The sequence below is a fragment of the Sturnira hondurensis genome, unplaced genomic scaffold, assembly GCF_014824575.4.
Source record: "Sturnira hondurensis isolate 20B ecotype Veracruz unplaced genomic scaffold, ASM1482457v3 Scaffold0014384, whole genome shotgun sequence".
NCBI classification, from domain to species: domain Eukaryota; kingdom Metazoa; phylum Chordata; class Mammalia; order Chiroptera; family Phyllostomidae; genus Sturnira; species Sturnira hondurensis.
Window position 1 is genome coordinate 26,395,479 of NW_028087015.1, and position 26,725 is coordinate 26,422,203.

The following is a 26,725-nucleotide window of genomic DNA, read 5'->3' on the forward strand; positions in this document are numbered from 1 at the left end:
CTTCAGTCATTTTGAATGTGATGGCCACACAGTACACATGTTCATCAATGGTGTCTACTGCTCCTACTGACTACTACAGTGAAGTCTTCATTATTCACACATGTGCATTCCAGTCCACGCTTCCTGAGCTGACAGGTTGCATCCATGACACTCAAACCAATGGCTGGACTTTTTCAGGACAGACCTTGTATACTCACTGATTTCAGGGCACCCCTAGGTAAAACACCTGAAAACTTGTCACACTTAGAACAGAAGGAAGATTCAGTTCAGCCTAGTGATCACAGATGTCAGGTTAATTCTTACCTCCCAGAGGTCCTGTCTGTCCTCAACTAGTATGTAATAGAAACAATCCTCTAAACTCAGATAGATTGGTTACATTTTGTTCACTCATTTAGTCATCAGACATTTAATGAATAATGTTGAGAAATGGGCTTTAAACATTATTTATATACAAACAGCTTGCAGAACAGATGGTTTGTGTTATTAATAAAGGTAATGATAACATGTTTAATAAATATGTACCAAGCTTTGTTCTAGGTATTTCATGTATCTTATACCAGTCAACTGCTGAAGGTTCTTTTTTGTTTTTCTACTAGAAAACATACACTAAAGGTGCCTTGGCTTATTTTCTGTTTGTTTTTAAACAGCAAAATAATACATGGAAAAACTATGTGGTATTATTAAAAGGGTAGAGCATACCCTATCAACAACTTACCAGCCAGGAGTGAGGGTGGCATGATGGTGCATAGTACTTTCTAAAGAAAAAGGATAATAAATTAATCACATTAGCAGATCACTATTGTGTGTTTTTAGGGATATATTTAGAGAGACACTATTTTTTCTTTGTTTTTTTACTGTTAGCTTTTCCATATACAACTACTTTTTTCTTTTTTTGTCTACTCCCCATTCAGAATTTTTATTTAAAATTAAAAGATTTTATTTGTCTATAGGACCAAGTTAAAAGTAAGAATGCAATTTATAATACTTAAATTTAAAGAAATATTATTTAAAATCTTACACTCTTTAGGTAACGGAATGTGAGATATTTCTGTCACTTCTGGTGAGATTTCTGGATGCAGATAAACCACAGTGGCTCCGGGCTGTTGCGGTAGAATCAATACACAGACTCTGTGTGCAGCCTCAGCTGTTAAGGTAAACCTCAGCAACAGTTTGTTAAACGTATAGGTTCATATTTATGCCTGTAGGAAGAGTTTAAGTATTTATTCCCAAATATTTAGTGATTTCTGAAAAAATGTATATTATGTACATTTGGGGGAAGGGTAGGGGTGTGGGTGTGGAAAGAACTAGAAAGTGGCATAAAGTGTGGCTAGTGAGAGCCATTGGCGGAATTTACTGAGTTAACAGTAAACATTGACCAGAAAATTGTGGCCAAGACAATTTTTTTAGAACATTAGCCTCAGTCTGAACCTAATTTTACTAAATTAGTAAAATCACTTGAGTATGAAGTTTTAAGTATAGCACTAAGACTGACTTATTAACATTACTTGATATAAAAAAGTCCAAAATGTTAAATATGTCTAAATATTTTCCCCAGAAACATTTTAAATTATTTTACAGGTCATTTTGTCAGTCCTATGATATGAAACAACATTCTACCAAGGTTTTTCGTGATATTGTGAATGCACTGGGATCTTTTATCCAGTCATTGTTTCTTGTCCCTCCTACTGGAAATCCAGCTACGGCAAACCAAGCTGGTAAGGCTTATTCGTATTTTTATCTTCTGTCATAATTTACAATATTCACTAGTCCTAGCAGATGTTTTATAGAAATCCTGTGACTAGACAAATTTGGATTACCTAAATGTATTATATCTGCTTTATAACATGTAATATTTATTTATAATATTTTCTACTTTATATATAAGTGTAAAGACTTAACATTTAAAGAATAATTTGATCTCACTGAATCAACTGTGTTTTCCTCTCCAGAATATGCTTTCTTTTCTGATATATTTTCAGTTTCTCTAATAATAAAAGTTTAGATGCTAATCTTTATTTAGAAGAAACCTCATTTGTTGCCTCTCTTTTAAAAAGTCTAGTTACTATGTCAGGAGATCTTTTAGTTGTTCTTTTAACAAAACAGGTGAACTTGATTTAACTTTGGAAATCAATGTCTCCTCGTTTCCCTTTACCTTCTTTTTCTCCTACTTTTTATTTTCTGATTGGTGGCTTTATATTCTTTATTCTCCACCTCTAATAGAAAATGACTGATGAAAGATGTATTACAAAGTTTGTCTGTAGAGTCTCTAATAGGATTGTTAAATTTCATTATAGCATAGTATTTTTTTAAGATTTTATTTATTTATTTTTAGACAGAGGGAAAGGGAGGGAATAAGAGGGAATTAAACACCAGTGTGTGGTTGCCTCTTGCACACCCCCTACTGGGGATATGGCCTGCAACCTGAGCATGTGCCCTGAATGGAAATCAAACCGGTGATGCTTTGGTTCGAAGGCCCATGCCTATAACACTGCTTTCCAAAATTGACCAGGTCTTTGATTACTAGTGATTTGTAATTAAGTACTGAAATGGTATCTTTGTTGTCTTCCCCTTGTATAATAGGAAACAATAATGCAGGTGGCACTGTCTCAGCACCAGCTAACTCAGGAATGTTGGGGATTGGTGGAGGTGTTACTTTACTACCAGCATTTGAATATAGAGGAACTTGGATACCTATTCTGACTATAACAGTGCAAGGCAGTGCTAAAGCAACCTAGTAAGTAGTAGTAGCACTATTTTGTAAAAATTGGTATTGTTGGGGATGATATTGTGTCCTAAAATGTTACTCTATTATATTTTAAATTTTAGACCTAGTATTTCTAACACATTTTTAGAACTGATTTTCTTGTATTTTGAGAAACTTAGGTAGGACTGGCCTTTTTTTTTTTGTACTATTTGGAGATTAACAGCATTATAAAACAAATTGTGACTTTTTACCTGGGGACCTATTCAGCTATTTTATATGGTGTTTTGATTTAAGTGTATGGCTTGATTTCAGATCCTGTAAACTTAGGTTTTCTAATAGTACTGAGTTACCTTCAGCAAATTAGTTCACTTTTTAAAATTTTATTTTCCTTTTCTATAAAAAGAGAGCATGATATATCAACTTTTTAGCCAGAAAACATTGGGTGTTCTTTTGCGCATGGATTAATTAGCAAGTTCATGTTGGAGCTTCCCTGTTGAGTGTTGTATTTCATTAATTCATTGTGAAGTTCAGTGTAAAATTATTTTCATTACTTTCTTAAAGCCTCACATATAAATCTTAATTGTGTATTCTGTTCTTTTTAGACTCTTAAATGTGTTATCATTTTAAAAGTTAACTGGTATATACACAGTAGTCTCAACATAAGTATTATAACATTATATTCTTTTTTAAAGTATATTTTATTGATTGTGTTATTACAGTTTTCCCATTATTTTTCTCCCCTTTTGTTCCCCTCTGCCCTGCGCCTCACTGCCTCCAGAATTCCCCCTCTTAGTTCATGTCCATGGGTCATACATTTAAGTTCTTTGGCTTCTCCATTTCTTCTGTCATTCTTAACCTTCCCCTGTCTATTTTTTACCTACCATGTATGCTACTTATTCCTTGTACCTTTCCCCCTATTCTCCCTCTTCCCACTGATAATCCTCCATATGGTCTCCATTTCTGGGAATCTGTTCCTATTCTAGTTGTTTGCTTAGTTTGTTTTCATTTTTGTTTTTTAGATTCAGTTGTTGATAGTTGTCATTTTACTGTTCATAGTTTTCATTTTCTTCTTTTTCTTAGATAAGTCCCTTTAACATTTCATATAGTAAGAGTTTGGTGATGATGAACTCCTTTAACTTGACCTTATCTGGGAAGCATTTTATCTTCCCTTCCATTCTAAATGATAGCTTTGCTGGATAGAGTAATCTAGGTTGTAGGTCCTTGCCTTTCATGACTTCAAATACTTCTTTCCAGCTCCTTCTTGCCAGCCAGGCTTCTATTAAGAAATCAACTGTCTTATGGGAACTCCTTTGTAGGTAACTGTCTCCTTTTCTCTTGCTGCTTTTAAGATTCTTTATCTTTAATCTTGGGTAATTTAATTATGATGTGTCTTGGTGAGATTTCTTGGGTCTGATTTCTTTGAGACTTTGTGAGCTTCTTGGACTTGTGTGTCTATTTCTTTTGCCAGATTGGGGAAGTTTTTCTTCATTGTTTTTTCAAGTAAGTTTTCAGTTTCTTCCTCTTCCTCTTCTCCTTCTGGTACCCCTATTATTTGGATGTTGGAACATTTCAAGTTTCCCCAGAGACTTCTAAGCCTGTCTTCATTTTTTTGAGTTCTTGTTTCTTCATTCTGTTCTGGTTAAATATTTATTTCTTCCTTCTGTTTCATATTGTTAATTTACGCATCATTTCCTTCTCTTCACTGTTGGTTCCCTGTATATTTTTCTCTATTTCACTTTATATAATCTTCACTTCTTTTAATTTGCATCCATATGCAATCATTTCTGTGAATATACTGTTTACCAATGTTTTGAACTCTGCATGTGATATGTTAGTTATCATCTGTTGCATAGTTCTTTTTTTGGAGTTTTGATCTGTTCTTTCATTTGGGCTTCATTTCTTTGTCTCAGCATACCTGTTCTCTTGTAAAGGGCAGAGTTTTAGATATTCACCAGGGTGAGGCAACCCAGGTTACTGCCTTGTGTTACTGTATGTGGTGGAGAAATCCAAGAGAGAACAATGCTGCTTCGCTTGCTGGGTTCTCCACTGGCTTTCAGTCACTTCCTCAGCTGCCCACAAGGAAATCGGCCCCTTCTAGTGCTGATTCCCAGGTAGGTGGGTTTGTGTATGTTCTAGGACCCCATGGGTCCCTCCTTTCTTAGACTCTGCTAAGAAACGGAGTTTCTTCCACCCATGCAGCTCCTACAGGTTTTTACAGCCAGAGGTTTTGAGGCTCTATTTCCCTGCGATGGAACCCTGGGTTGTGCTGTCTGTCTTGCTCTCCAGTTTTGCCTCCCAATTTATCCCCGTGCCAATATGGGACTGCCTGTCCTCCAGCTGCTGCCTTACTGCATATCCAGTCCACCTTGGCTGTCCATTTCTGTCCCTTCTACCGGTCTAGATAAATGTTTCTTCTTTAATTCCTTGGGTTGTCAAACTTCCATGTTGTTTGATTTTCTGGCCGTCTGGTATTTTGTTTTTAAATTTGTTGCTGTCCTTCTTTTGGTCATGCAAGGAAGCAAAGCATATCTGCCTATGCCTCCATCTTGACTAGAAGTCCTATATTCTTTCAGCCAATGATGACTGCTTTCAAAGTCTAGCTTGTAACAGTTTTTGCAACTTGACCTTAACTTTTAAATATTTAAATAAGTGTGTTATGTTTTATAAAAATGGAATTATGTCATAATTCTAATAAAATAGCACTGAAACATTGAGGTCAGAAAGTGTGCTTTGTTTTACATTTGTGGTATAAATAAAAAGTATAAATTACCTTTGTCTCTTAACTGTTTTAGCACTTGTAGTCTATACCACAGAATTTGGGAATTAGAGTTTCTGATATTTAGAATTATTTTATCTGTTACAAATGTAGTTTCCCAATAGATCATATGTTCTTTAAAAATAGAGATTTGTCTAACAAGATGCTTAACACTTACTAGTTTGTATATGGCTCTATAAGGCTAATTACCCAGGTAAAAATTAGACCCAGAAATTTTACCTCTCCATTTGAGCTTATACTTCTTGAATAATAATGTAAATATATTTTTAATTTATTACCTAATTTTTTAAATGCTTAGGTTAAATTGATAGGCTTTAAGTGTGACTTGTGTTAAAAACTGATTAGTAACTAACTATTGCCTTAGTCCTCAGTTTCATCATCTGTCTCTCAGAGTTTTTATGAGGAGTTAAATGAGAATATATACAAAAAACTTGAGGAGTCCCAGGTTGAGAGTCAATAAATGATAGCTATTCATAGGTGTTTTTATTTTTTATTTAAAGTTTTACATTTTTTAATAAACATTCTGCCTTATCTAGTCTTGATTATGATTCAGGGACTTTTAGAATTTGAAATACTGAGCAACTTTCATTAACTTTTTGTAGTGATTTTAATTTTGTTTTTGATATATAATTCATATACCATAAAATTCACCCTGTTACCATGTACAATTTATGGTTTTGTTATACTCAAAAGTTATGCAGTCATAACCACCATCTAATTCCAGAACTTTTTTGTCCCAGAAAGAAACCTCATATTCACTAGCATTCATTCTCCAATCTCCCTTTCCCCACCCCCAAGCAATCACTAATCTACTTTCTGTCTCTGTTGATTTGCCTGGTCTGTGTATTATTCTGTATATATGGAATCACACAAGAAATATTCTTTTGTGTCATGCTTCTTTCATTCAGCATAATGTTTTTAAAGTTCATCTATGTTGTAGGTTCTTCACGTCTTTTTATGGCTGAATAATATTCTGATGTATGATATCATTTTGTTTATCTCTTTATTAATGATAGACATTTGGATTGTTTCCACTTTTTGGCAATAAATAATGCTGGTATGAGCATTTGTCTACAAGTTTTTGCATAGACATAGGTTTTCATTTCTCTTGGATGCATACCTAGAAGTGACATAATTGGGTCATGTAGTTACTGTATGTATAACTTTTTGAGGAACCGCCATACTGTTTTCTCAAGTGACCACACCGTTTTACATTCCCAGCAACAATGTATGGGAGTTTAAATTTCTCCACATCCTCAACAATGCTTGTCATTGTCTGTCTTTTGGTTGTAGTTATCCCGGGGGTTGTTTTTGCCCAGGTTTTCTTCTAAGAAGTTTTAGTTTTACCTCTTATGTTTAGATCAATGATTCATTTTGTGTACATTTTCGTTTAATATAGGATTCCAATATCACTTTTTTATATGTGCATATCCAGTTGTTCTAGCACCATTAATTCTTTCCTCATTGAATTGTTCTTTCTACAGTGAATTATCTCAACATATTATGAAATTAGGGAAATTAAAAACATAATTCCCTATTTGCCACGATTTAAGACAAAATATTTGATGTCTTTTTTTTAAGCTTTGTCCTAACCATGGGTAGAAATTCCTCTAAAATTTGAACTTGACACATTGATACTCTAAGTGTTATTCTTAACATGTTGGCAGATTGTATCAGGGATAAGTGAGCTTGATATCTCACAATGATAAGTACTTTTTCCCCAGTGTGAAAGCATCTGCTTTTTTATAAGAGATTTGATTTGATAGCACCTTTTTTAAAAAGCTCCAAGTCGGTGTTTGAGATGTTTTATGATTGCTATAAGCCTTACTCTACATTGTATGTAAATCTTGGTTTTTTAAATATCAACAATTCACAAAAATATTGGCACAATTTGAGGAGAGACAAAAAAAGATTTTTTAAATATCAACAATTCACGAAAATATTGGCACAATTTGAGGAGAGACAAAAAAGTAAATTATTAAAATCATCAGTTATGGCAGTGGTCAGGCTATAACTTTTCTATGAGTTTCTTAGAATACCATGAAGGAGGAGGAAACAAACTCAGTAACGTTCATTTACTTTTGCTATTCTGTTAATAGCAAATAAAATTTATTTCTGTAATCTACAGATTATAGTAATAGTTTAATATATTTTTATCACTGAGACTTCTAACAGTGTTCTGGTTTTTTCATAATTTCAGCCTAGAGATGTTGGACAAAGTCGAGCCCCCAACTATACCAGAAGGTTATGCCATGTCTGTGGCATTCCATTGCTTGCTAGACCTTGTACGTGGAATCACTAGTATGATTGAAGGAGAGCTAGGAGAGATTGAAACAGAATGTCAGACCACCAGTGAAGCAGCTTCTTCACCAACACAGTCATCAGAGCAGCCAGAATTACAGTCAACATCAGACCAAATGGATAAGGAAAGAGGTATATTATTATGATCTATATTTTTAATTACTAATTTGAAATAATTTGAAATTTACAGAGAGGTTGCAAAAATAATAGAGTTCCTATGTATTCTTCACCCTCATTTCACAGTAGTTAACAACACCCTATTTGCATTATCATTCTCTCCGTTTATATATAGGTCACTGTCCTTTTTTTTTTGAACCATTTTAGAGTAAGTTGGAGACCTGAGGCCCCTTAATACTTTAATGTGTATTTTCTAAAAATAAGGGCAGTTTCCTAGATAACCAGAGTATAGTCACCGTTAGAATTAAGCATCAATCTAATATTACCATCTAATCCCAGACCCCATTTAAATTTTTCCAGTTGCCTCAGTAACATCCTTATGGTCTGGGATCATATATTGAATTTAGTTCTGTGACTCTATACCGTCCTTTAACGGTATAGAGTTAAATTTTCTTAATTCCTTGAAAATTTTCTTAATTCCTTCTTGTTTTATATGGCCTTGACATTTTTTAACAGTATAGGCCAGTCAGTTTGGGTTTGTCTTCTGTTTTTTTGTAATTCAATTCAATCACTTTTGGCAGAAATATTGCTCTGCTGTTCTTACTGTGTTCCACATATCAGGAGATATACAGTATCAGTATGTCACATTATTGGTGAAGTTAACTTTTATTATTTGGTTAATATGTCCACCATGTTTCTTCAATGTAAAGATAAGTTTTAACTTTATGTGGAGAAATACTTTGAGACCTCTACTATAAAAGAGCTTTCCCCTCTTCCTCATTTTTTTCACTTATTTATTTATATTAGTATGAATTCTTGTATTCCTATTTTATTCAAAGGGTTATACTTTGTGAATATCATTACTTGGTGTGACACTCAAGTTGTCCTTGACATGGCCAGTGAGGACTCTTCCCAAGCTAGCCTGTTTGCCCTTTTAATCTATCCTTGTGCTCTTTTTTAAATTTTTTGAACATGCTTTTACTGAGTGATACAACAAATTTTCTGAGCTCATCTTGGATATTTCTTGCCCACTTATTTTTTCCAGGAGCCCTTGTTCCTTTTAGTGCAGAACAGTATTTAGAAATTAACAAGGGGCACTAGGTATGCTTTCTGGTACCTGCATAGAAAATACACACACACACACACATACATACACACACACACGACTTCTGGCCAGGCTAGAGGCATAGGTAGACACACTGTGCTTCCTTGCACAACCAAAAGAAGGACAACAATGAATTTAAAAGCAAAAAACAACCAGAACAGAAATAAAATTGAACCATATATAAGTCCCCAAACCAAGGAATTGAGGAAATATTCATCCAGACCGGTAAGAGGAGCAGAGACAGGCAGCCGGGGCAGAGAGGACTCATGGCAAGGTGGTGGCTGGAGGATGGGAGTGGGCAAGGTGGCAGCTGATGGAGCAGTGGTCCCACATTTGCATGCAGATAAACCAGGAGGAACAACTGGGGACTGAGCCAGACAACCCAGGGTTCCAGCATGAGGAAATAAAGCCTCAAAACCTCTGACTGGAAGAATCTGTGGGGGTTGTGGCGATGGGAGAAACTCCTGGCCTCACAGGAGAGTTCATTGGACAGACCCACAGGGTGTTAGAAGTATAGAAACTTGCCCTCCCAGAATTAGCACCAGAAGGGCCCAATTTGCTTGTAGGAAGCAACAGAGGGGACAGAAATCTGAGAGAGAGTGGAGCAAGCTCCCTCTCTGACCCTGCCCCCCACATATAGCATCACAACCCAGCAGCTGGGTTGCCCTGCCTTGGTGAACACCTAAGGCTCCGCCACTCGTATGTAACAGGCACGATCTGACCAAAGTGGCTCAACCTGAAGAACAAATCAGAGCCCCAGAGCCAGTACTTTTAAGTGACCAAGAGATAGCCAACCTATCAAATGTACAGTTCAAAACAATGGTGATTAGGATGCTCACAGAATTGGTTGAGTATGGTTGCAAAATAGAGGAAAAAGTAAAGGCTTTGAAGAGTGAAATGAAGGGAACCAACAGTGAAGGGAAGGAAACCAGGACTCACATCAGTGGTTTGTACTAGAAGAAAGAAAGAAATATTCAACCACAACAGAATGAAGAAACAAGAATTAAAAAAATATGAGGGGAGGGTTAGGAACCTCCAGGACAACTTTAAATGTTCCAACATCCCAATGATAGGGGTGCCAGAAGGAGAAGAGAGGGAAAGAGGAAAAAATTGAAAACTTATTTGAAAAAATAAAAATATAGAACTTTCCCAATCTGGCGAAGGAACTAGACTTCTAGGAAGTCCAGGAGGCTCAGAGTCCCAAAGAAGTTGGACCCTAGGAAGCACACACCAAGGCACATCATAATTATATTACTCAAGATTAAAGATAAAGAATCTTAAAAGCAGCAAGAGAAAAGGAGACAGTTACTTACAAAGGAGTTCCCTTAAGACTGTCATCTCATTTCTCAAAAGAAACCTTGCAGGCAGGAAGAGGCTGGAAAGAGTATTCCAAGTCATGAAGGGCAAGGACCTACATCCAAGATTGCTCTGTCTAGCAAAGCTTTCATTTAGAATGGAAGGTCAGATAAAGTACTTCCCAGATAAGATCAAGTTAAAGGCCTTACATCACCAAGCCCTTACTATATGAAATGTTAAAGGGACTTATCTAAGAAAAAGATGATGATCAAAAATGTGAACAGTAAAATGGCAACAAATTCACAACTGTTAAAAACTGAACCTAAAAAAAAGCAAAGAACTAGAACTGGAATAGTATTACAGAAATAGAGATCAAATGGAGGGTTATCAGCTGGCAGGGGGAGGGGGCAAATGGAGGAAAATATATAGGGAATAATTAGCATACATGGTAGGTAAAAAATAGACGGGGAGGTTAAGAATAGTATTGGAGATGTAGAAGCCAAAGATCTTATATGTATGACTCATGGACATGAACTAGGGTGGGGGAGGGGGCGATGCAGTTGGGAGGGGGTTTAGAGGGCAGAGGGGAATAAGGGGGGAGAAAATGGGATGACTGTAGTAGCATAATCAATAAAATACATTTAAAAAAGAAAATACACATACATACACATACATACACATACATAAGCACACATCTCTCTACATTAAAAAATATTATTTTATGTTAAACACCAAGAGATGACAACATTTTTTCCAGTTACAGTTTAATATGTCAAGGTTTTTATTTTACTTTCCATATTTGTAATCCCCTTCTTCCACAGTGAGAAATTTCGTCCTCTTTTACTCGATGTGTTTACTTATTTGCTCAATTCCCAATGTATGTAACCAATCTTCTAGCTGAACCAGCTTATTACATTGACACTCCCAGCTGTTCGCATAGGGTGAAAGTTTGGCCCAATTAAGGGAAAGGGAATAGGAATTGATCTAGTATATAACTTCCTCAGTGAGAAGTTAATGTCCCTGAACTTCAATTTCTTCCATCTTTTTAAAATAGTGGAAATGAGGGTAGGGGAGAAAAATACCAATTTTAAACAATAATGGAGAGGGTAAAAGAAGATGTCTGGAAATCCTTTGTAAATTATATGCTTGAAATAGTGGTTTTGTTTTACATATACACGGTATCAGTTAACTTAATCAGTATACAAAAAGATCTTGCCATTGACATTTTAAAATAACTTTGTTTTAAGACATTGAATTCTGAAACTATAATGTGCTTTCTATGTTTTCATTTATTCAGATATATTTTAAGTGTAAGAGCTTTAGTATTGAATAATTGAGTTGTTGATGGAATATTTGCTATATTATCACATGACCAGGGAGATTTTAGAATTTGAAATATTGTGAAGTATGGTATCATCCATAATTATCATCGAATATTGTGTTGTGGTTTTTTTTTTTTAAGTTAATAGAGCTGTTTGGGAAGAAATGGTGAATGCTTGCTGGTGTGGTCTACTTGCTGCTCTCTCACTACTTCTTGATGCCAGGTATTAAGTCTCTATAAGTTTTATTTTTCATGTCACAATGAACAAAACATCCCCACTAAAATGGTTTACCTAAATTTTCCCTAAAAAAGAGGGGAAAATGAACTCCTTTCTAATTTTAGTGTTTTATTTGTGTATAATATTATTCTTTGTGTTTTTTTAAAAGATTTTATTTATTTTTAAAAAGAGGGGAAGGGAGGGAGGAAGAGTGGAAGAGAAACATCCATCAGTCACGTCTCGCACCCCACCAGAGCGTCCCGAGTCCTGCCCCGCAACCCAGGCATGTGCCCTGACAGGAATCGAACCTACAACCTTTCAATTTGCTGGATGACACCCAACCCACTGAGCCACACCAGTCAGGGCTATTCTTTGTTTTGATTCTTGTCCCCCATCCTGTTCTTGCCCTGCTCCCTACCAGAACTGTTGTGACTATTTTAATGGAAAAGTAAACAACACTAAAATTATTTCAAGCCTAACTGCTGCTTTATAGTTATGATAATTAGTTTTTCAATTTCTTTGATGTTTTTCTTCAAAATCTCAGAATTCACTTATTTTAAAATGCTTGATATTTTTAATGTTGACCAATATATTAGTTAAAATTCTTCTTTCAAATATATTGATTTTGACAATTATTAATAGATTTTCTTAAAATTTCACTGAATACCTAATTCCCCATAATGTTTGTCCTATCATTAAAAATCGTATTAGTCATATTACATAAAATACTTTTTTTTTCAGCACAGATGAAGCTGCTACTGAGAATATTTTAAAAGCTGAACTGACTATGGCTGCTCTTTGTGGAAGATTGGGTCTAGTAACTTCAAGAGATGCCTTTATAACTGCAATATGCAAAGGTTCCCTGCCTCCCCATTATGCTCTTACAGTATTGAATACCACCACTGCAGCCACACTTTCCAACAAATGTAAGTCTTCAGTTTACTCAGAGCTCTGTTCATCTAGTCGGGGGGGGGGTACATAGCATAGAGAAAAGATTATAGAAATTCTGAGTTCAAGCTTCTGCTTTTCTACTCATAGACTCTGTGACCTCTGTGAGAAGTTAATGTCCCCGAACTTCAACTTCTTTCATCTTTTTAAAATAGTGGAAATGAGGGTAGAGGAGAATAATACCAATTTTAAACAATAATTGGGAGAAGCCCTGGCTGGTGTGGTTCAGTGGATCGAGTGCCAGCCTGTGAACCAAAGGATTACCAGATGGATTCCCAGTCCAAGGCACATGCCTGTGTTGCTGGCTAGGTCCCTGGTAGGGGCGAACAAGAGGCAGCCACACATTGATATTTCTGTCCTTTTCCTCCCTCCCTTCCCCTCTCTCCAAAAATAAGCAAATAAAATCTTCAAAAAAATAATTGGGAGGATAAAAGAAGATCTCTGGAAATCCTTTTTAAATTATAACATATGCTTGAAACGGTGGTTTGTAGAACAGTGATGTTGGCAACCACTTAGATTACGTTGATATTCAGAAAATTTTTTTCTTGAGGGATACTTTCAAACTATTTGTTTTACAAATTTTTATTTATTTTTTATGTATAGCTGCTGCCCAAATAATGAAACCCCAGATCCAGGTGTCTTGTTAGTAGAAAGTATTAAACAGTGAAATTTTAAAAAATCAATAAAATATATGAAAATATTTTATAAAAAGTTGAATACTTCTATGCCACATAGTGTCTTCACATAAATTTATGGGAATATCATCAGGTATGAAAAGTGATTGCTGACAAATAATTGGAGTTTGTAAGACTGTCTTTTGTAAAATTGTGTGATGTTTTGAAAGTTTTCCATCTCCTGCCTTATCAATATAGTTCTTTTGTTAACTATGTGGAAAAGGAAACTCAGTTGTTAAATACTTTAAATAAGAACACAAAGGTTTACATTTCTTTTTTCATATTCAATTCTACCCGGACCATCCTAACAGTTACTATTGAGTTGCAGGGGGGTGATGGGGGTATTTGGGTGGGGGCATTAACATTTTTCTTTGCCTTATTGATAGCGGGGCTGAGATTTTTCTTTGCAGTATTTATGGGATTTTTCTTTGCAGTATTGATGGGGGGGGGGTGTGGAAGGGGTGCTGAGGTTTTTCTTCACAGTGTTGTTGCCTTGGGAATCACCAGTGGTCTTTGTAGCCAGCTGTGGGAAGAAACTATGTTCTCTGAGTATTCCAAAAGGATCCCTCTCCCTGTTCTGCCTTCCCTAGGAATCTGAAGAATCAAATTCATAAAAAGTACAATCAATTAATTTGCTTTTAACCTGGGAGCCTGATTGATTGATTATTTCACAACACTCCTGGGGTTTCCATAAATATTATTATTTTGGCATCTGGGTATTGAACTGAAATGAAAAGATTTGTCACTTGAGTGGAAGAGAACCCTGGGATGTTAATATGGTATTAGTTTGTTAATTTTCAGGATTTGGGTAAATGTTGAGACCCCGTTTGAAGCTAAAAAAAGGAAGCTTTAGATTACAAAAAAACCTGTTGACACATAACATTTACCTATATACGGATGTGATATGTATATTTGAGAATTACTCTGAAAACTAGGAAATGCAGAGGGTACATTTGACCCAAACTGCTAATCTCTTGCATCAGGCCAATATTATACAGTTTTCTGTTATATTTAGAGTAGTCCCTTACAAATTGCAGATACTGGTCTATGACCAAGTTCATTATGTACCTTTTACTTTGTTACATGCAATATAAATTTTTTTCAATATGATAATTCAGTTTCTATACTGAAAATGTGAATTTTGGTCTCTAATTGAAAAGTTTACTGAGAATACATGTTTAAATTAGTGTCGTATTCTAAGTGCTTTTAAAGAAATCTACCAAAATTTTGTTAATTGTTATAGTTACATAGAAAATTACTTAATATTTGCCTAATTTGTCTTTGTTTCTGCACTTCCTGAGTTTTACAAATGTTTGTATATAGGGAATTAAGTGTCATAGTTGAACTTAGTTCAATCAAGTTAATATTTAAAATAAAACATTATTTTGAATGCAACATAAAAAGTATTTTTGAATTATTTTGCTATTCTTTCTGGTGTAGCATATTCCATTCAGGGCCAAAATGTTATGATGATAAGTCCGTCAAGTGAATCTCACCAGCAAGTTGTGGCCGTGGGTCAGCCCCTAGCAGTCCAGCCTCAAGGAACAGTAATGGTCAAGTATTTGCTCTTTTTTTGGTTACCAATTAACTTTCAGGGAAACTTTTGTACCTGTGGTTGTATGTTTGCCAAAATTTATACTTATTTACTTTCTTTTTTTTTTTAGAGCTTTCTCAGTCTTGTTTTTTATTTTGTTTTTAAAACATAGTTTTTTTTTCATTTAATTCTTGTTCAAGTACAGTTTTCCGTCCCCTACTCCCATCCCAGCTCACCCCCCGCCGTGCTCCCCACCTCCCTCCCATTTCTACCCCCCTTAGTTGTTCTCCATGTCTCCTTTATACTAGTTTCTGTACTTATTTACTTTCTTTAACCTGGGTGTTATCCTTAGAAAAAATTAGATGAATATGCAGTTGACATTATCATAACCATCAAACAGCCAACTTTAAGTAAATGAATTTGTTCTGTATAAAACCATCCAAACCTATTTTCTTAATATTTTTATTTTTTAACAGTTTGAGTATGTTAATGCTTCTTTACAAGCTTTTAATTTTCAAGAATGCATAACAGTTCTATCTTTTTAAAATATAGTTAACTTCCAAAAATATCCAGTGTATGAGGACTTTACTTAACTTGGCACACTGTCATGGGGCTGTTCTTGGAACATCATGGCAACTTGTCTTGGCAACTCTACAGGTACGTCGTAATCTCCAGGTCAGAAGTCAGTATTCTTTTTCTATCTAAGAGCTAACAATAAACTAAGCAGTGCCCATTGGTACTTTGAACAGGCTGAAGGAATAGGTAGTAAATATGAAAAAAGAGAAGTTGGAAAGGAAAGCAGACATGGTTTGTATTATATGAAGTAATGGAACACTTCTCAAAATGGCCTAAGTTCTACTGCTTATGCTTGATGTAATAGATATTTTATAGATACATTAATTACTGATTTAAAATTTAGTTTTTAGAAGTCTAGCACTGTTTTTAATTTTAGTTATGCAAAGTTACTACTGGGTTTTAATTTTAGTTATTAGGATTTTTGTGTTTATAAATTAACTTTGATTTTTAAAAATTTTTTTCAGCATCTTGTATGGATTCTGGGATTAAAGCCTAGTAGTGGTGGTGCCCTGAAACCTGGGAGAGCTGTAGAAGGACCCAGTACAGTAAGTTCTAGTCATTCTTACTCAATGAGTGCTTTCCATAATGTTTACATATTACATTTAATTTTATTTTCCTCTTAGGTTCTAACAACAGCAGTGATGACAGATTTACCAGTGATTTCCAACATCCTTTCCAGATTGTTTGAAAGCTCACAGTAAGAATCAGGTTTTTAAATTGATAGAAACATTATTATTAGGTGTATATTTTGATCAGAATGACTTATTTTATTTTTTTATTTCAGATACCTTGATGACGTATCATTGCATCATTTAATAAATGCACTTTGCTCCTTATCCCTAGAAGCAATGGATATGGCCTATGGAAATAATAAGGTGTGATATTCTACCTTTTTGTTTTAAATATGGTACATTATTTAGTTATTGTAAATAAGGTGTATACTCACTATGATGTCATGTTTTACTAGTGGGACATTAGTAAGTAATACCTTGTAGGCTAATGCTACTCTGTTGCATTTTTATCATTTAGGATTGTGATTTGCTGAGGGAGTAGTGAAGAGAACATGATTTCGCTTATGATATGTCCCAGTATTTACAGGATGAGGCAGAAGAAGGCTTATAGTTCTTCGTATGGAAAATAATAATAGAAAAATAAACTGTGTTTCATGTGTCTCTTAATTATAATTTTGTCCAGTCCTTAATTATAATTCTGTATACTATGGCTTGTCATCGTGGCTCATTTAAAGATTAGCCAGTAGGGTCTTAGTAAGGCAGTGTTTTATAGCACACCACTAGAGAATGACATAGACATCCAGGTGTTTGAAAATATGTATTATAGTTTACTCCAGATCAAGGCAAGGATACTATAAAATACAGTGAAGTAATAAGTTTCTTGTTATCCTTAATAATTCTATATCTTTAAGAGTAATTCTTAAAACAAAAGTAAAGTATTTTTAATATCTTAAACTATTTTAATGAAATTTTAGCCAGTTTATATGATGAGTCTTAAGAATTTATGCATTCACTCAGCACAGTGCTTAGTATGTACATGACACTGCTAGAAAATACAAGATTTCTACTTTCAAAGAGCATATTAATTACTTGGCTCATGGTTAAGTGGCACTTAAGGTGCAACAGTCCAAATAAACAGTATAGTATTAAGTGATGTAACACTAATTCTCTGAATCCTTATTACCATTTTAGACATTTTTGGTACACATTTCTACTAAACCAAACTAAGATTTATCAAGATGAATTAGAGCTGGACATTGAAAGAATGGTAGGATTTAGATAGATAGGATAGGGCAGTATAATGGAAATCAAAAGAGAAAAATGTTGCAAGAAGTCAAGCTCAGCCCTGACTGGGTTGCTCAGTTGGTTGGGGCATCATCCTGATATGCTGGGATTGTGAGATTGATTCCAAGTCAGGGCACACACGAGAATCAACCAGTGAATGCCTAAATAAGTGGAACAACAATTAGTGTTTCTCTCTCTCACTTTTTCTCTCTCTCACTCACTCTCTTCTCTTGTCCCAGCTTTCTCTCTCTCTGAAATCAATTTTCAAAAACCTTAAAAAAAAAGGAGTCAAGATCAATAACAAATGAAAAAATATGAGATTTGATTATTATTAGTTTATTATTAACCTAGAGTGGTAGGAGTAGGTGTCATATTTCAGAGGTCCTTGGAGAGAACAAATGGTGAGAAAATGGACACTGGAATAGGGATGACTTCCATGAGAATGTGTTTACATCTCTGCATTTTAGGCTTTAATTTTGCAAAATAGACTGCTAATTACTGGAAGGAATTAAAAATATTCAAGTGTCAAGTTTATAAAAATGTTTTTTGGTGGCGGCATAGGAGAATTTATTATTCAACTGTGCTTTTTGTAAAAATATTATTATAAATATGCAGGTACTTAAATAGAAACTTCTCCATTTTTCTACATTTTAAAAAGTTTATCAGTATCAGTTGTTTGAGTAAGTTAAATATTATGGGTAGTAAGGATGTATATATCAGTGTTATTTCGTGGTGGCTTCAAAGTGACCAGTCATCTCATTTTGGTCCTCATTTCAGGAATTTATGCTAATGTATTGAGGAAGTAGCTGGTGGTAAAGCCTGTAAATTCTTTTAGAAGGAGGTGATGTTGATTATACTAGTGCAGGCATATTACCATGCTCATAACAGTAACAAAAATAACACAGCAAAAGGAATAAAGCATAATATGTAATAATAAAGCAGAATAACAGTTGACTATATGTCAGACACTAACTTACATTATGTTATTTAATTGTTTAAGATAACTCTGTAAGTTGTCTTAATCATGTTCTCTTACTGAATTCTGTAAGGTTCAGCAGTTGTATCTCTATTTTATAGATGAGATAGTTTAAGTACTCTGCCTGAGATCATGTATTTTGTAATTGGTGAAGCTGAATTTGAACCCATATATGTCTTATTCCAGAGCTCCATTCTTAACCACTTCACTCGTGGCTGTAACTGCTGTGTGCATCAAAGTCAGCTATGGGATTTTTTAAAAATACACATGTCAGGGCCACGTTCTAGGCTTCCTGAGTAAGAATCTTTGAGTAAGAGGCCTGGATATCTATACATTCTTTTGTACAGCTCTTTGGTATCTCTTCTAAGGACACTAATCCTCTTGCATCAGGGCTTCATCCTTATGACCTCATTTAATGTTAATTATCTCCTTATAGGCTCTATCTCCAAATACCGTCACACTGGGCATCAGAGTTTGGACATAGCAGTTTTAGGGGCACAGATTTCCGCCCATAGCAGAATTCTTCTAGTCAGAAGACTAGCCATTCTCTGTCTCTGGTATAATTTTTGAATTTACTTTCTCCTCACTAAAGCAGCCTCTTTCCAACAAATTTTCCGATTAGGAGCTATTCTAGATACTTAAGGTGGGTAGAAAGACTTGTCTCATGATAGCTGAGGTTTTGTTATATTTATTGCTAACTTTATGCTAGCTAATTGTACATTAATTATAGTCATGCTCTTTAGCGTAGTCTCTCTCAGTTTTATTTACCCAGATTCTCTAATGTTAAAATGAAAATATGTTTTCACTCTAGGAGCCATCTCTTTTTGCTGTTGCTAAATTGTTAGAAACTGGTCTAGTTAACATGCACCGAATAGAAATTCTATGGAGACCTCTAACTGGCCATCTACTTGAGGTAACCTCTTTTTAAAAATTATTATATTTGTTTTTTAAGAATAAAGACATAAACAATGAGCTAGTGACTCTGGATAACCATATGAAAATCAGAATTATCTTTGTTCCTGTACTTGTGTCTATATCAGGGACTAAATGAAGTTCATTGCCTTGTAAAGGAATAGGTTCCTTTTCTTTTTGACTGGAAATGGGCCATATAGCAATGAAATCTCTGCATTTTCCTTCAGCTATTGAGATCCCTTTTATTTTATAATCTTTTGCTAACCTCATTATCAGTTCTGAAACTTCAAGGCAGTTGGGGCTGACTTAGTAGTAAACTCTGCTCCTTTACAGCTTTTCATATTATTATGTTCGAGATCTTCTACAAAGGGAAAAATCTGTATAGTGTCACTGATGAACTAATGATAGATAATGCCAAGGGATTAGGTTTGGATTTGTTTGCTCTTGTATTCAAGTTAGGGTGATTCTTAATAATTAGCTGCTGCTTAATAACAGCTCCTCCTGTCAGTGTACATGTGTATGTGCAGTTTAGGTTTAGGATGCTGTGATCATTTTATACTAGTTTACTAACCAAAGAAAGGTATTATTCTTAATAAGAAAAACAAATGTACCATGCTTTTCCTTTTTTTCATTTTATTGGGATTACTTTTATGAGCTATTAAAGGTCATACGCATATTTCTTTATTATGAACATTCTCAATAGGCAAAAATATGTTTTTCAAATTATAACACATTATTTATGAGGGTGGACCTAATTAGGGATAAAAGTACCCGTTTCTTTTGTTTACTCTGATGACGTCATTTACTTTTATGAATTCTTCTGTTTTTTGTGACTTGTTTAGTTTCATCTTTTATCTTCTGTCTCTCTATTGCTTCCTCTTGCCCATTATTCAGAAGGTAAGCCTACTTGTATTTTGGATATAATATTTTCTTCAGCTGTTATTGGTGAATATTTGATGTAATGTTTTAAGTGCGAAGGAATAGAAAATGTATTGTTTTCACTTTTCTTTTCACAAATTGATATGGGCGCTTAAGTATACATGTTATATATTTAATTTTTGGTCCATGTATTTACGTGCAGGTCTGCCAGCATCCAAATTCTCGAATGAGAGAATGGGGAGCAGAAGCTTTAACTTCACTTATTAAAGCAGGATTAACATTTAACCATGAACCTCCACTTTCACAAAACCAGGTAGAAAAAAATCTTATTTAAAAAGAATATTTAATATGAAATCATTTTTTTTCTTAATCTGTCAAATGGCTGATATTCTATAAGTGGGTTTTGTTGCTTAATAATCTATTATTATATGTAGGCTATGCAGCCCTTATGGTAGGTTGATATGCCTAATTTGGGGGGGTTACATTTTTCTAAAACTGTAAAAACTTTCTTGTGTATGATATTGAACTAAGTTAATAAGCTACCTAGAATGCTCTCTCAGTCTACAAGTTTCAGTGCTCAGGCCTCATTTTGATGCCCTACATTATTAGTCTTTTCCTTTGGTGATTACCTGTCTCTGATTTTTTTCTCAGTCATCACTCTTTTATGGGGAGAAAACAAATGATAGAGGAGGTAAACACAGTGAAATAGATTTTTATTTTTCAGTGATTTCAGAAAAATTATTTTATACTTTCAGCATTTACATTAGTCTTGAGTCCTTTGTCCGGACTTACCTAATCATTCACATGTATGTACCTAATCATCACACAGTTTTTCAAAAATACCCCAGTTTTGTTGTTTGAACATTGATTAGGATTGTGGCATTTAATAACTATTCCCATTGCCCTCATTAGCTTACTGTATTGTAATGGCATTCTGCCAATTTACTCATCAAGTACTTATTGAACATATACTGTATGCCAGGTAATATTTCAGCTTTTGGAATAAAATAATGAACAAAACAGAAAAGTTCTACATTTTTTATAGAGGTTTTATTTTAGCAATCTCACATTTTTTTGCCTACTGCAATTTAATTTTTTTTTTAAAGAAAACCCTTGTTTAGGGGAGACTCCTAAACTCTTTACGAGGTCAGTATAATCCTAATTCCAAAACCGGGTAAAGATACAACAAAGAAAGAAAACTACAGGCTAAAATCCTCAACAAAATATTGGCAATCCAGCAATACATCAAAAAGATCATATACCATGATCAAGTGGCATTCAATGAACTAAATAAATGATTCTTTGGAGAGAAGAAAGTTGAAAATGAAGCAGTGCGCATTGGCCGGTGTGGATCATTCAGTTAGAGCATCATCCTATACCTAATGGTTGTGGGTTTTATTCCCAGTCAGGGCACATGCCTGAGTTGTGGATTCCATCCCCATTCTGGGCATGTGTAGGAGGCAACCAGTCCATGTTTCTCTCTCTCCCTTCCTCTCTCTAAAAGCAATAAAAAAAAATGTCCTCAGGTGAAGATAAAAAAAATGAAGCATGTGCTTTCAGATGCTGCACGTTAGAATGGAGTGCCTGCCTGCCTGCCTACCTTCCTCTTTTTAACTCTCCAGCAGATTTTGTGCTTATCTGTCATCTTTGTTTACCAGTTATTCATTTTTTAGGAGTATTGAGAATTTTAAAATTAAGTATATATGGTATACATTCATAGAGTAAATGAAAGGCAATTTTAGAATTGGAAATTGTTTTCCTTTCTCCAAAAAGAGCTAGATATTGTTTAGATATATTTCTTTTTGTGAGATTCATTTCTATATGGATCTGTGAGATTCATTTCTATATGGGTCTTTTAAGATCTTAAAGATCAATTTTATTTTCTTTTATTTAAAAAAGATGTAGATGACAAAATAACCTCTAATGATTAGTGTTAGAGAAATTATAATCAATGTTTACTTTACTAAAAAAAATTTCTATTTACCATTACAGTCTGAGTGAAGGTGAATTTAAACTTAAAAAGCACAGCCCTGGCTGGTGTAGCTCAGTGGATTGAGCTCAGGCCTGCGAACTAAGGGATCATGGTTCGATCCCCAGTCAGGGCACATGCCTGGGTTGCAGACCAGTTCCCAGCAGGAGATGCATGAGAGGCAACCATACATTGATATATCTCTCCTTCTTTCCTTCCCTTCCTCTCTAAAGATAAATAAAATCAGGGGGGAAAAAGCAACAGTAGAGTCTTTTCTGTCTTTTGGGGTTTCTTTTCCTAATTAGTGTCTTGCCCTTTTTTCAGAGGCTCCAGTTGCTTTTACTGAACCCATTAAAAGAGATGTCCAGTATTAACCATCCAGATATTCGACTCAAGCAGTTAGAATGTGTGTTGCAGATTCTTCAAAGTCAGGGAGATAGTCTTGGGCCTGGATGGCCATTAGTGCTTGGAGTCATGGGAGCAATCAGAAATGATCAAGGGTAAGTGTTTAAAATTAACTCCAAAAAGTAATATAAAAGGGGATTCTTATAGTAGTGGTAATTTTTTATGTATGCCCTACCTGCTTAAGTTCAAGATTTATAGTTTTTCTTAGCACTACCCTCAAGTGACTACATTGAGTTATCAGGGCTCACCTATGTTTTGGAAGGATGGAAAAAATGCTGTTTACTTGATATTTATACAAGAATACAAGGTTCTTATAATAAGATAAATATATCAATCTAACAAATTGTATAACACATACAAAGATTGGGCTTTTTTGTTAAATATTTGCATTTAAGGCTTAACCTCTTTACATATATTAAATAGTCTAAGAAATTGCTTTTAAGTGACCCTTTTCACTGATTTGTTAATTTATTAAATATTTATTCTGTGCCTAATGTATTCTAAATACTGTGCTTGCTAGTCATTCTGATGACACAGATCAGTAGTTCCTGCTGTAAAAGTAGAACCCTATGGAAAGGGAACAGGTTCTGTAAGTAGGATATTGTAGTGAGAGAGTAATTCCTTCTGTTGCAGAAGAATAGGACTCCCATGGGAGGGACTGTGCCCCCGGAGAAGTGCAGAGCCAAAATTATGGAGGATACTATATGCTTTCATAAACTATTTGGACTCACTATCAATACATTTGTGAGGCATTTTAGGATTTTAATCAGAGGAGTGATGTGATCTGATGTACATTTGAGACGTGTTGCTGTATCAAGCAGCGTGGAAGAGTGGATGGGAAAGCCTGCAGTGCTCTCTAGAAATAGAGAGGAGGAGCTACTAAACAGATTAACTGGAGGGGAAAAGGAAGAAATAGGACATTCTGACTTAGCTCAGTGGATGATAGTATCATTGACTAAATAGGGAATGCACATTTGGAGTAAATGTATGGATTTGTTTAGTTTAAAATTGACCATTGCAGTGGAGTTAGCAGACTTTTGGATGTGTTTGTGTATAATTCTGCAGGATTCACAATGTCTTGTTTTGATGACTAATTTGGAAATTTTACATGATTGAGTTGCTTGAGACTATTATGGAAATCTAATTTTTAAAATTTATTTGTAGTAGTAAATTTCTTTATGTCCTACAAAATATTGCAATGATTAAAGTAAAAAGATCAGCCAAAATTTAAATGAAGCTGAAGTTTCTTCTTCCAACCTACAGTGCAGTTATAAGATAGGATGTTGTTGTTAGGATGAAGTCAGTATGTGTAAAACTCTTAGAAAGTGCCTGACATAGTAAACACTCAATATGTTAGCTATTATAATTTGTTTTCATCATTATTTTTCACCACCAGAATTTATCTTAAAAACAAAATACTTATTCTTTTTGTGTGAAATTCGGTTACTCTTTTATAGACTAGATTAGAATTTTTAAATAAGATACACTATAGATAAAAGAAACTAAGGAGCCTACTTTCATTCAGTGACTATTTCATTGTGTATATTTACATGTGCTAGGCATGCTAGATATTGGGGATACAGCGGTAAGAAAGGAGCTATAGGCAATTTTCTTTCTCATTCAGTGTCTTAAGGTTTTTTGGGCTAGTTGATGCAAAATATAAATAGAAATAATATGGCATTGATACACATTTTCCTTTCCTTTTTCTAGTCCACTACATTTATTTCTTATACCTGCAAAGTTTTTAATGAATTATTTTAACTAAGTATATCTTTCTAAAATTTCTGTAAATATTGAAGAACTGTACTATATAACCTGTATTAGAGAAGATTTTGTTGTTTAAATTTTACATGGTACAGATTACTTAAGGCATGTATTTTCCCTTACATTTCTTTTAAATGCATGGGTATAGATTTCTTTTTGTGTTTTCAGAGAATCCTTGATACGAACAGCATTTCAGTGTCTTCAGTTGGTTGTGACAGATTTTCTACCGACCATGCCTTGCACTTGCCTGCAGATAGTTGTGGATGTTGCAGGTAGCTTTGGACTTCATAACCAAGAACTTAATATTAGTTTAACTTCCATAGGTTTATTGGTAAGTACCACTGCTTTTCTTCTGATGTGTATAACCTAGAGAGCACTATGCAGTTGAGAGTGAATGCTAAGTAAATTTGCTTTTGGCTCTATAGGAGTCATTTGAATGACCCTAAAATACCAAACATATCTTGCATAAAGGATTAAATGACATCACTTAAGAAATAATTCATTAGCCCTGGCTGGTGTGGCTCAGTAGATTGAGTGCCAGCCTGCAAACCTAAAGGTCACTGGTTCAATTCCCAGTCAGACCACATGCCTGGGTTGTGGGCCAAGTCTCCCCTTAGCGGCATGTTATCTGTCACACACTAATGTTTCTCTGCTTCTTTTTCTCTCTCCTTTCCCCTCTCTCTGAAACTGAATGAGTGGGAGGGATCTTTAAAAAAAAGGGGACATGGGAAGAAATAATTCATTCATAGCAGACTATTTTGAACAGTTTGATATATTGAGCTGAAATTTGGCTTTTATGAAGTTTGGGGGGATTTAGTAAACAAATAATAGTACATGCAAGAGAGCCAGTTGACTCTAGTATAAAGGTTAATGGATTTTCAATAGTATTTTGGAAGTTTTTGTATACTACTTATATAGTAAATAAAACTTTCATACAAGGCTTTACAGAGTCCTATAGTTTGTCAACACTGCTTTGTTAGCTGTAAGGAGATAGCATGTGATGAAGAGCCTAGACTGTAGAAACAGATCTGAGGTCTGTCCAGAAGGTGTCCAGAAGGTATCCAGAAGGTATCCAGCCACGTACTATGAAAACTAGAGACATTTATTGAAGAAGATCCAATATACGAGAAACATTGTGCATAGGACACTGATGCCTCAGTCGTTTTCAGAGTAGGCACCTTGGGACCTCACATAGTTTTCCCAATTGCTGTCAGCTGTTCTGTCATCATCAACAGTCTGAAATCTCTTCCCTTTCAAAAGTTGTTTTAGTTTGGAGAAAAGCCAGAAGTCACAGGGCTCTAAATCTGGGCTGTATGGGGCTGAGTCATCTGGATGATTTGGTTTCACCAAAAAACTCTGCATGAGACATGATGCATGAGCAGGTGCATTGTTGTGAAGAAGCTGCCAATCACCACTTTCCCCTAGCTGTGGCCTCCTGAATCACCCAAATAGTTTCCACATAGTAATGTTCAAGCTTAACACAAAATCTGTTGCAAATTCGTTGTTCTACTCACTCATTCATTTTGAAACAATGGCCACACAGTACACACACTCACTCAATGGCATCTACCACCCCCACTGACTAGTACAGTGGAGTCGTCATTGTTCACACATGCTCTCTTGGCTGCCAGGTTACATCAGTGTCACACAAACCGTTCTCATATTACCAATGGCTGGACTTATTCCAGACAGACTTCATATATGTATTTTAATTCTGTCTGCTTCTTGTTAAATTATTGACCTTCTGAGCTTCATTTTACTTATTTTGAATGTAAAAGTAATAAAATCTAAGAGTATTGTTAAATATTACACAAAGTAAACATGTAGAGTTGTCAATATAAATTTATTTAAAAGCAATTACTTAGACACTTGAAAATGTATATCATAACTCAGAAGTTTTGAAAGTCAAACTTAAATCCCCTCACAAGGTAAATAACTTAATACTTTACTATGAAAAATATAACATGGGGAAATAACAGGCATATTATATATGTAGATAATTGCTCCCAAACAGTGGTTTTAATTCATTGTTGATTTCTGCTAGATATTGCCTCCTTTATTTTATATTCATGTTCATAGTTTTTGGACTCCATTTTTACCATTGGTATAGTTCTCATTAATTTGCATACACCTTCCTGGGTCGAGAATAAAGTCATAAGATATGTCTGGGGGCACTAATTGCTCTTGTATGAAATTATAAAATATTATTCAGTGATATAAGGAATTAGTAATAATTTCGTTAGGGTGATAATGGCATCAGGGTAGTGTTTTTTAAAGCCCCTTTCTCATAGAGATTATAAAATAGGCATAAAAGTAAATATGACAAAATATTAACAATTTTTATATCTAGGTGGTGGGTATATCAACATACTGATATATTCTCCCTACTTTTTGTGTGTTCTTGACATTTTTCATAATAAAATATGTTAAAATATTAATGTTAGCAAAAGATTTC

At 34.7% G+C, this 26,725-nt stretch overlaps 1 protein-coding gene across 7 annotated transcripts in view; it reads left to right on the top strand.

Moving 5' to 3' along the window:
* The window catches only part of MON2 (MON2 regulator of endosome-to-Golgi trafficking), a 125,049-nt gene that overhangs the window by 51,491 nt on the left and 46,833 nt on the right, over nt 1–26,725 (top strand). For 5 of the 7 annotated variants that reach the window (XM_037063054.1, XM_037063056.1, XM_037063058.1 and 2 more), the window contains 16 exons: nt 1,028–1,152; nt 1,579–1,715; nt 2,581–2,734; nt 7,681–7,913; nt 11,762–11,843; nt 12,579–12,763; nt 14,900–15,012; nt 15,546–15,650; nt 16,034–16,114; nt 16,193–16,266; nt 16,354–16,444; nt 19,153–19,254; nt 20,148–20,150; nt 20,335–20,445; nt 22,426–22,601; nt 24,439–24,601. In XM_037063054.1, coding sequence (XP_036918949.1) covers nt 1,028–1,152; nt 1,579–1,715; nt 2,581–2,734; nt 7,681–7,913; nt 11,762–11,843; nt 12,579–12,763; nt 14,900–15,012; nt 15,546–15,650; nt 16,034–16,114; nt 16,193–16,266; nt 16,354–16,444; nt 19,153–19,254; nt 20,148–20,150; nt 20,335–20,445; nt 22,426–22,601; nt 24,439–24,601 — 1,935 coding nt within the window. The remainder of the gene's footprint in view (nt 1–1,027; nt 1,153–1,578; nt 1,716–2,580; nt 2,735–7,680; nt 7,914–11,761; nt 11,844–12,578; nt 12,764–14,899; nt 15,013–15,545; nt 15,651–16,033; nt 16,115–16,192; nt 16,267–16,353; nt 16,445–19,152; nt 19,255–20,147; nt 20,151–20,334; nt 20,446–22,425; nt 22,602–24,438; nt 24,602–26,725) is intronic. The other 2 variants (XM_037063055.1, XM_037063057.1) reach the window with 1 other exon arrangement.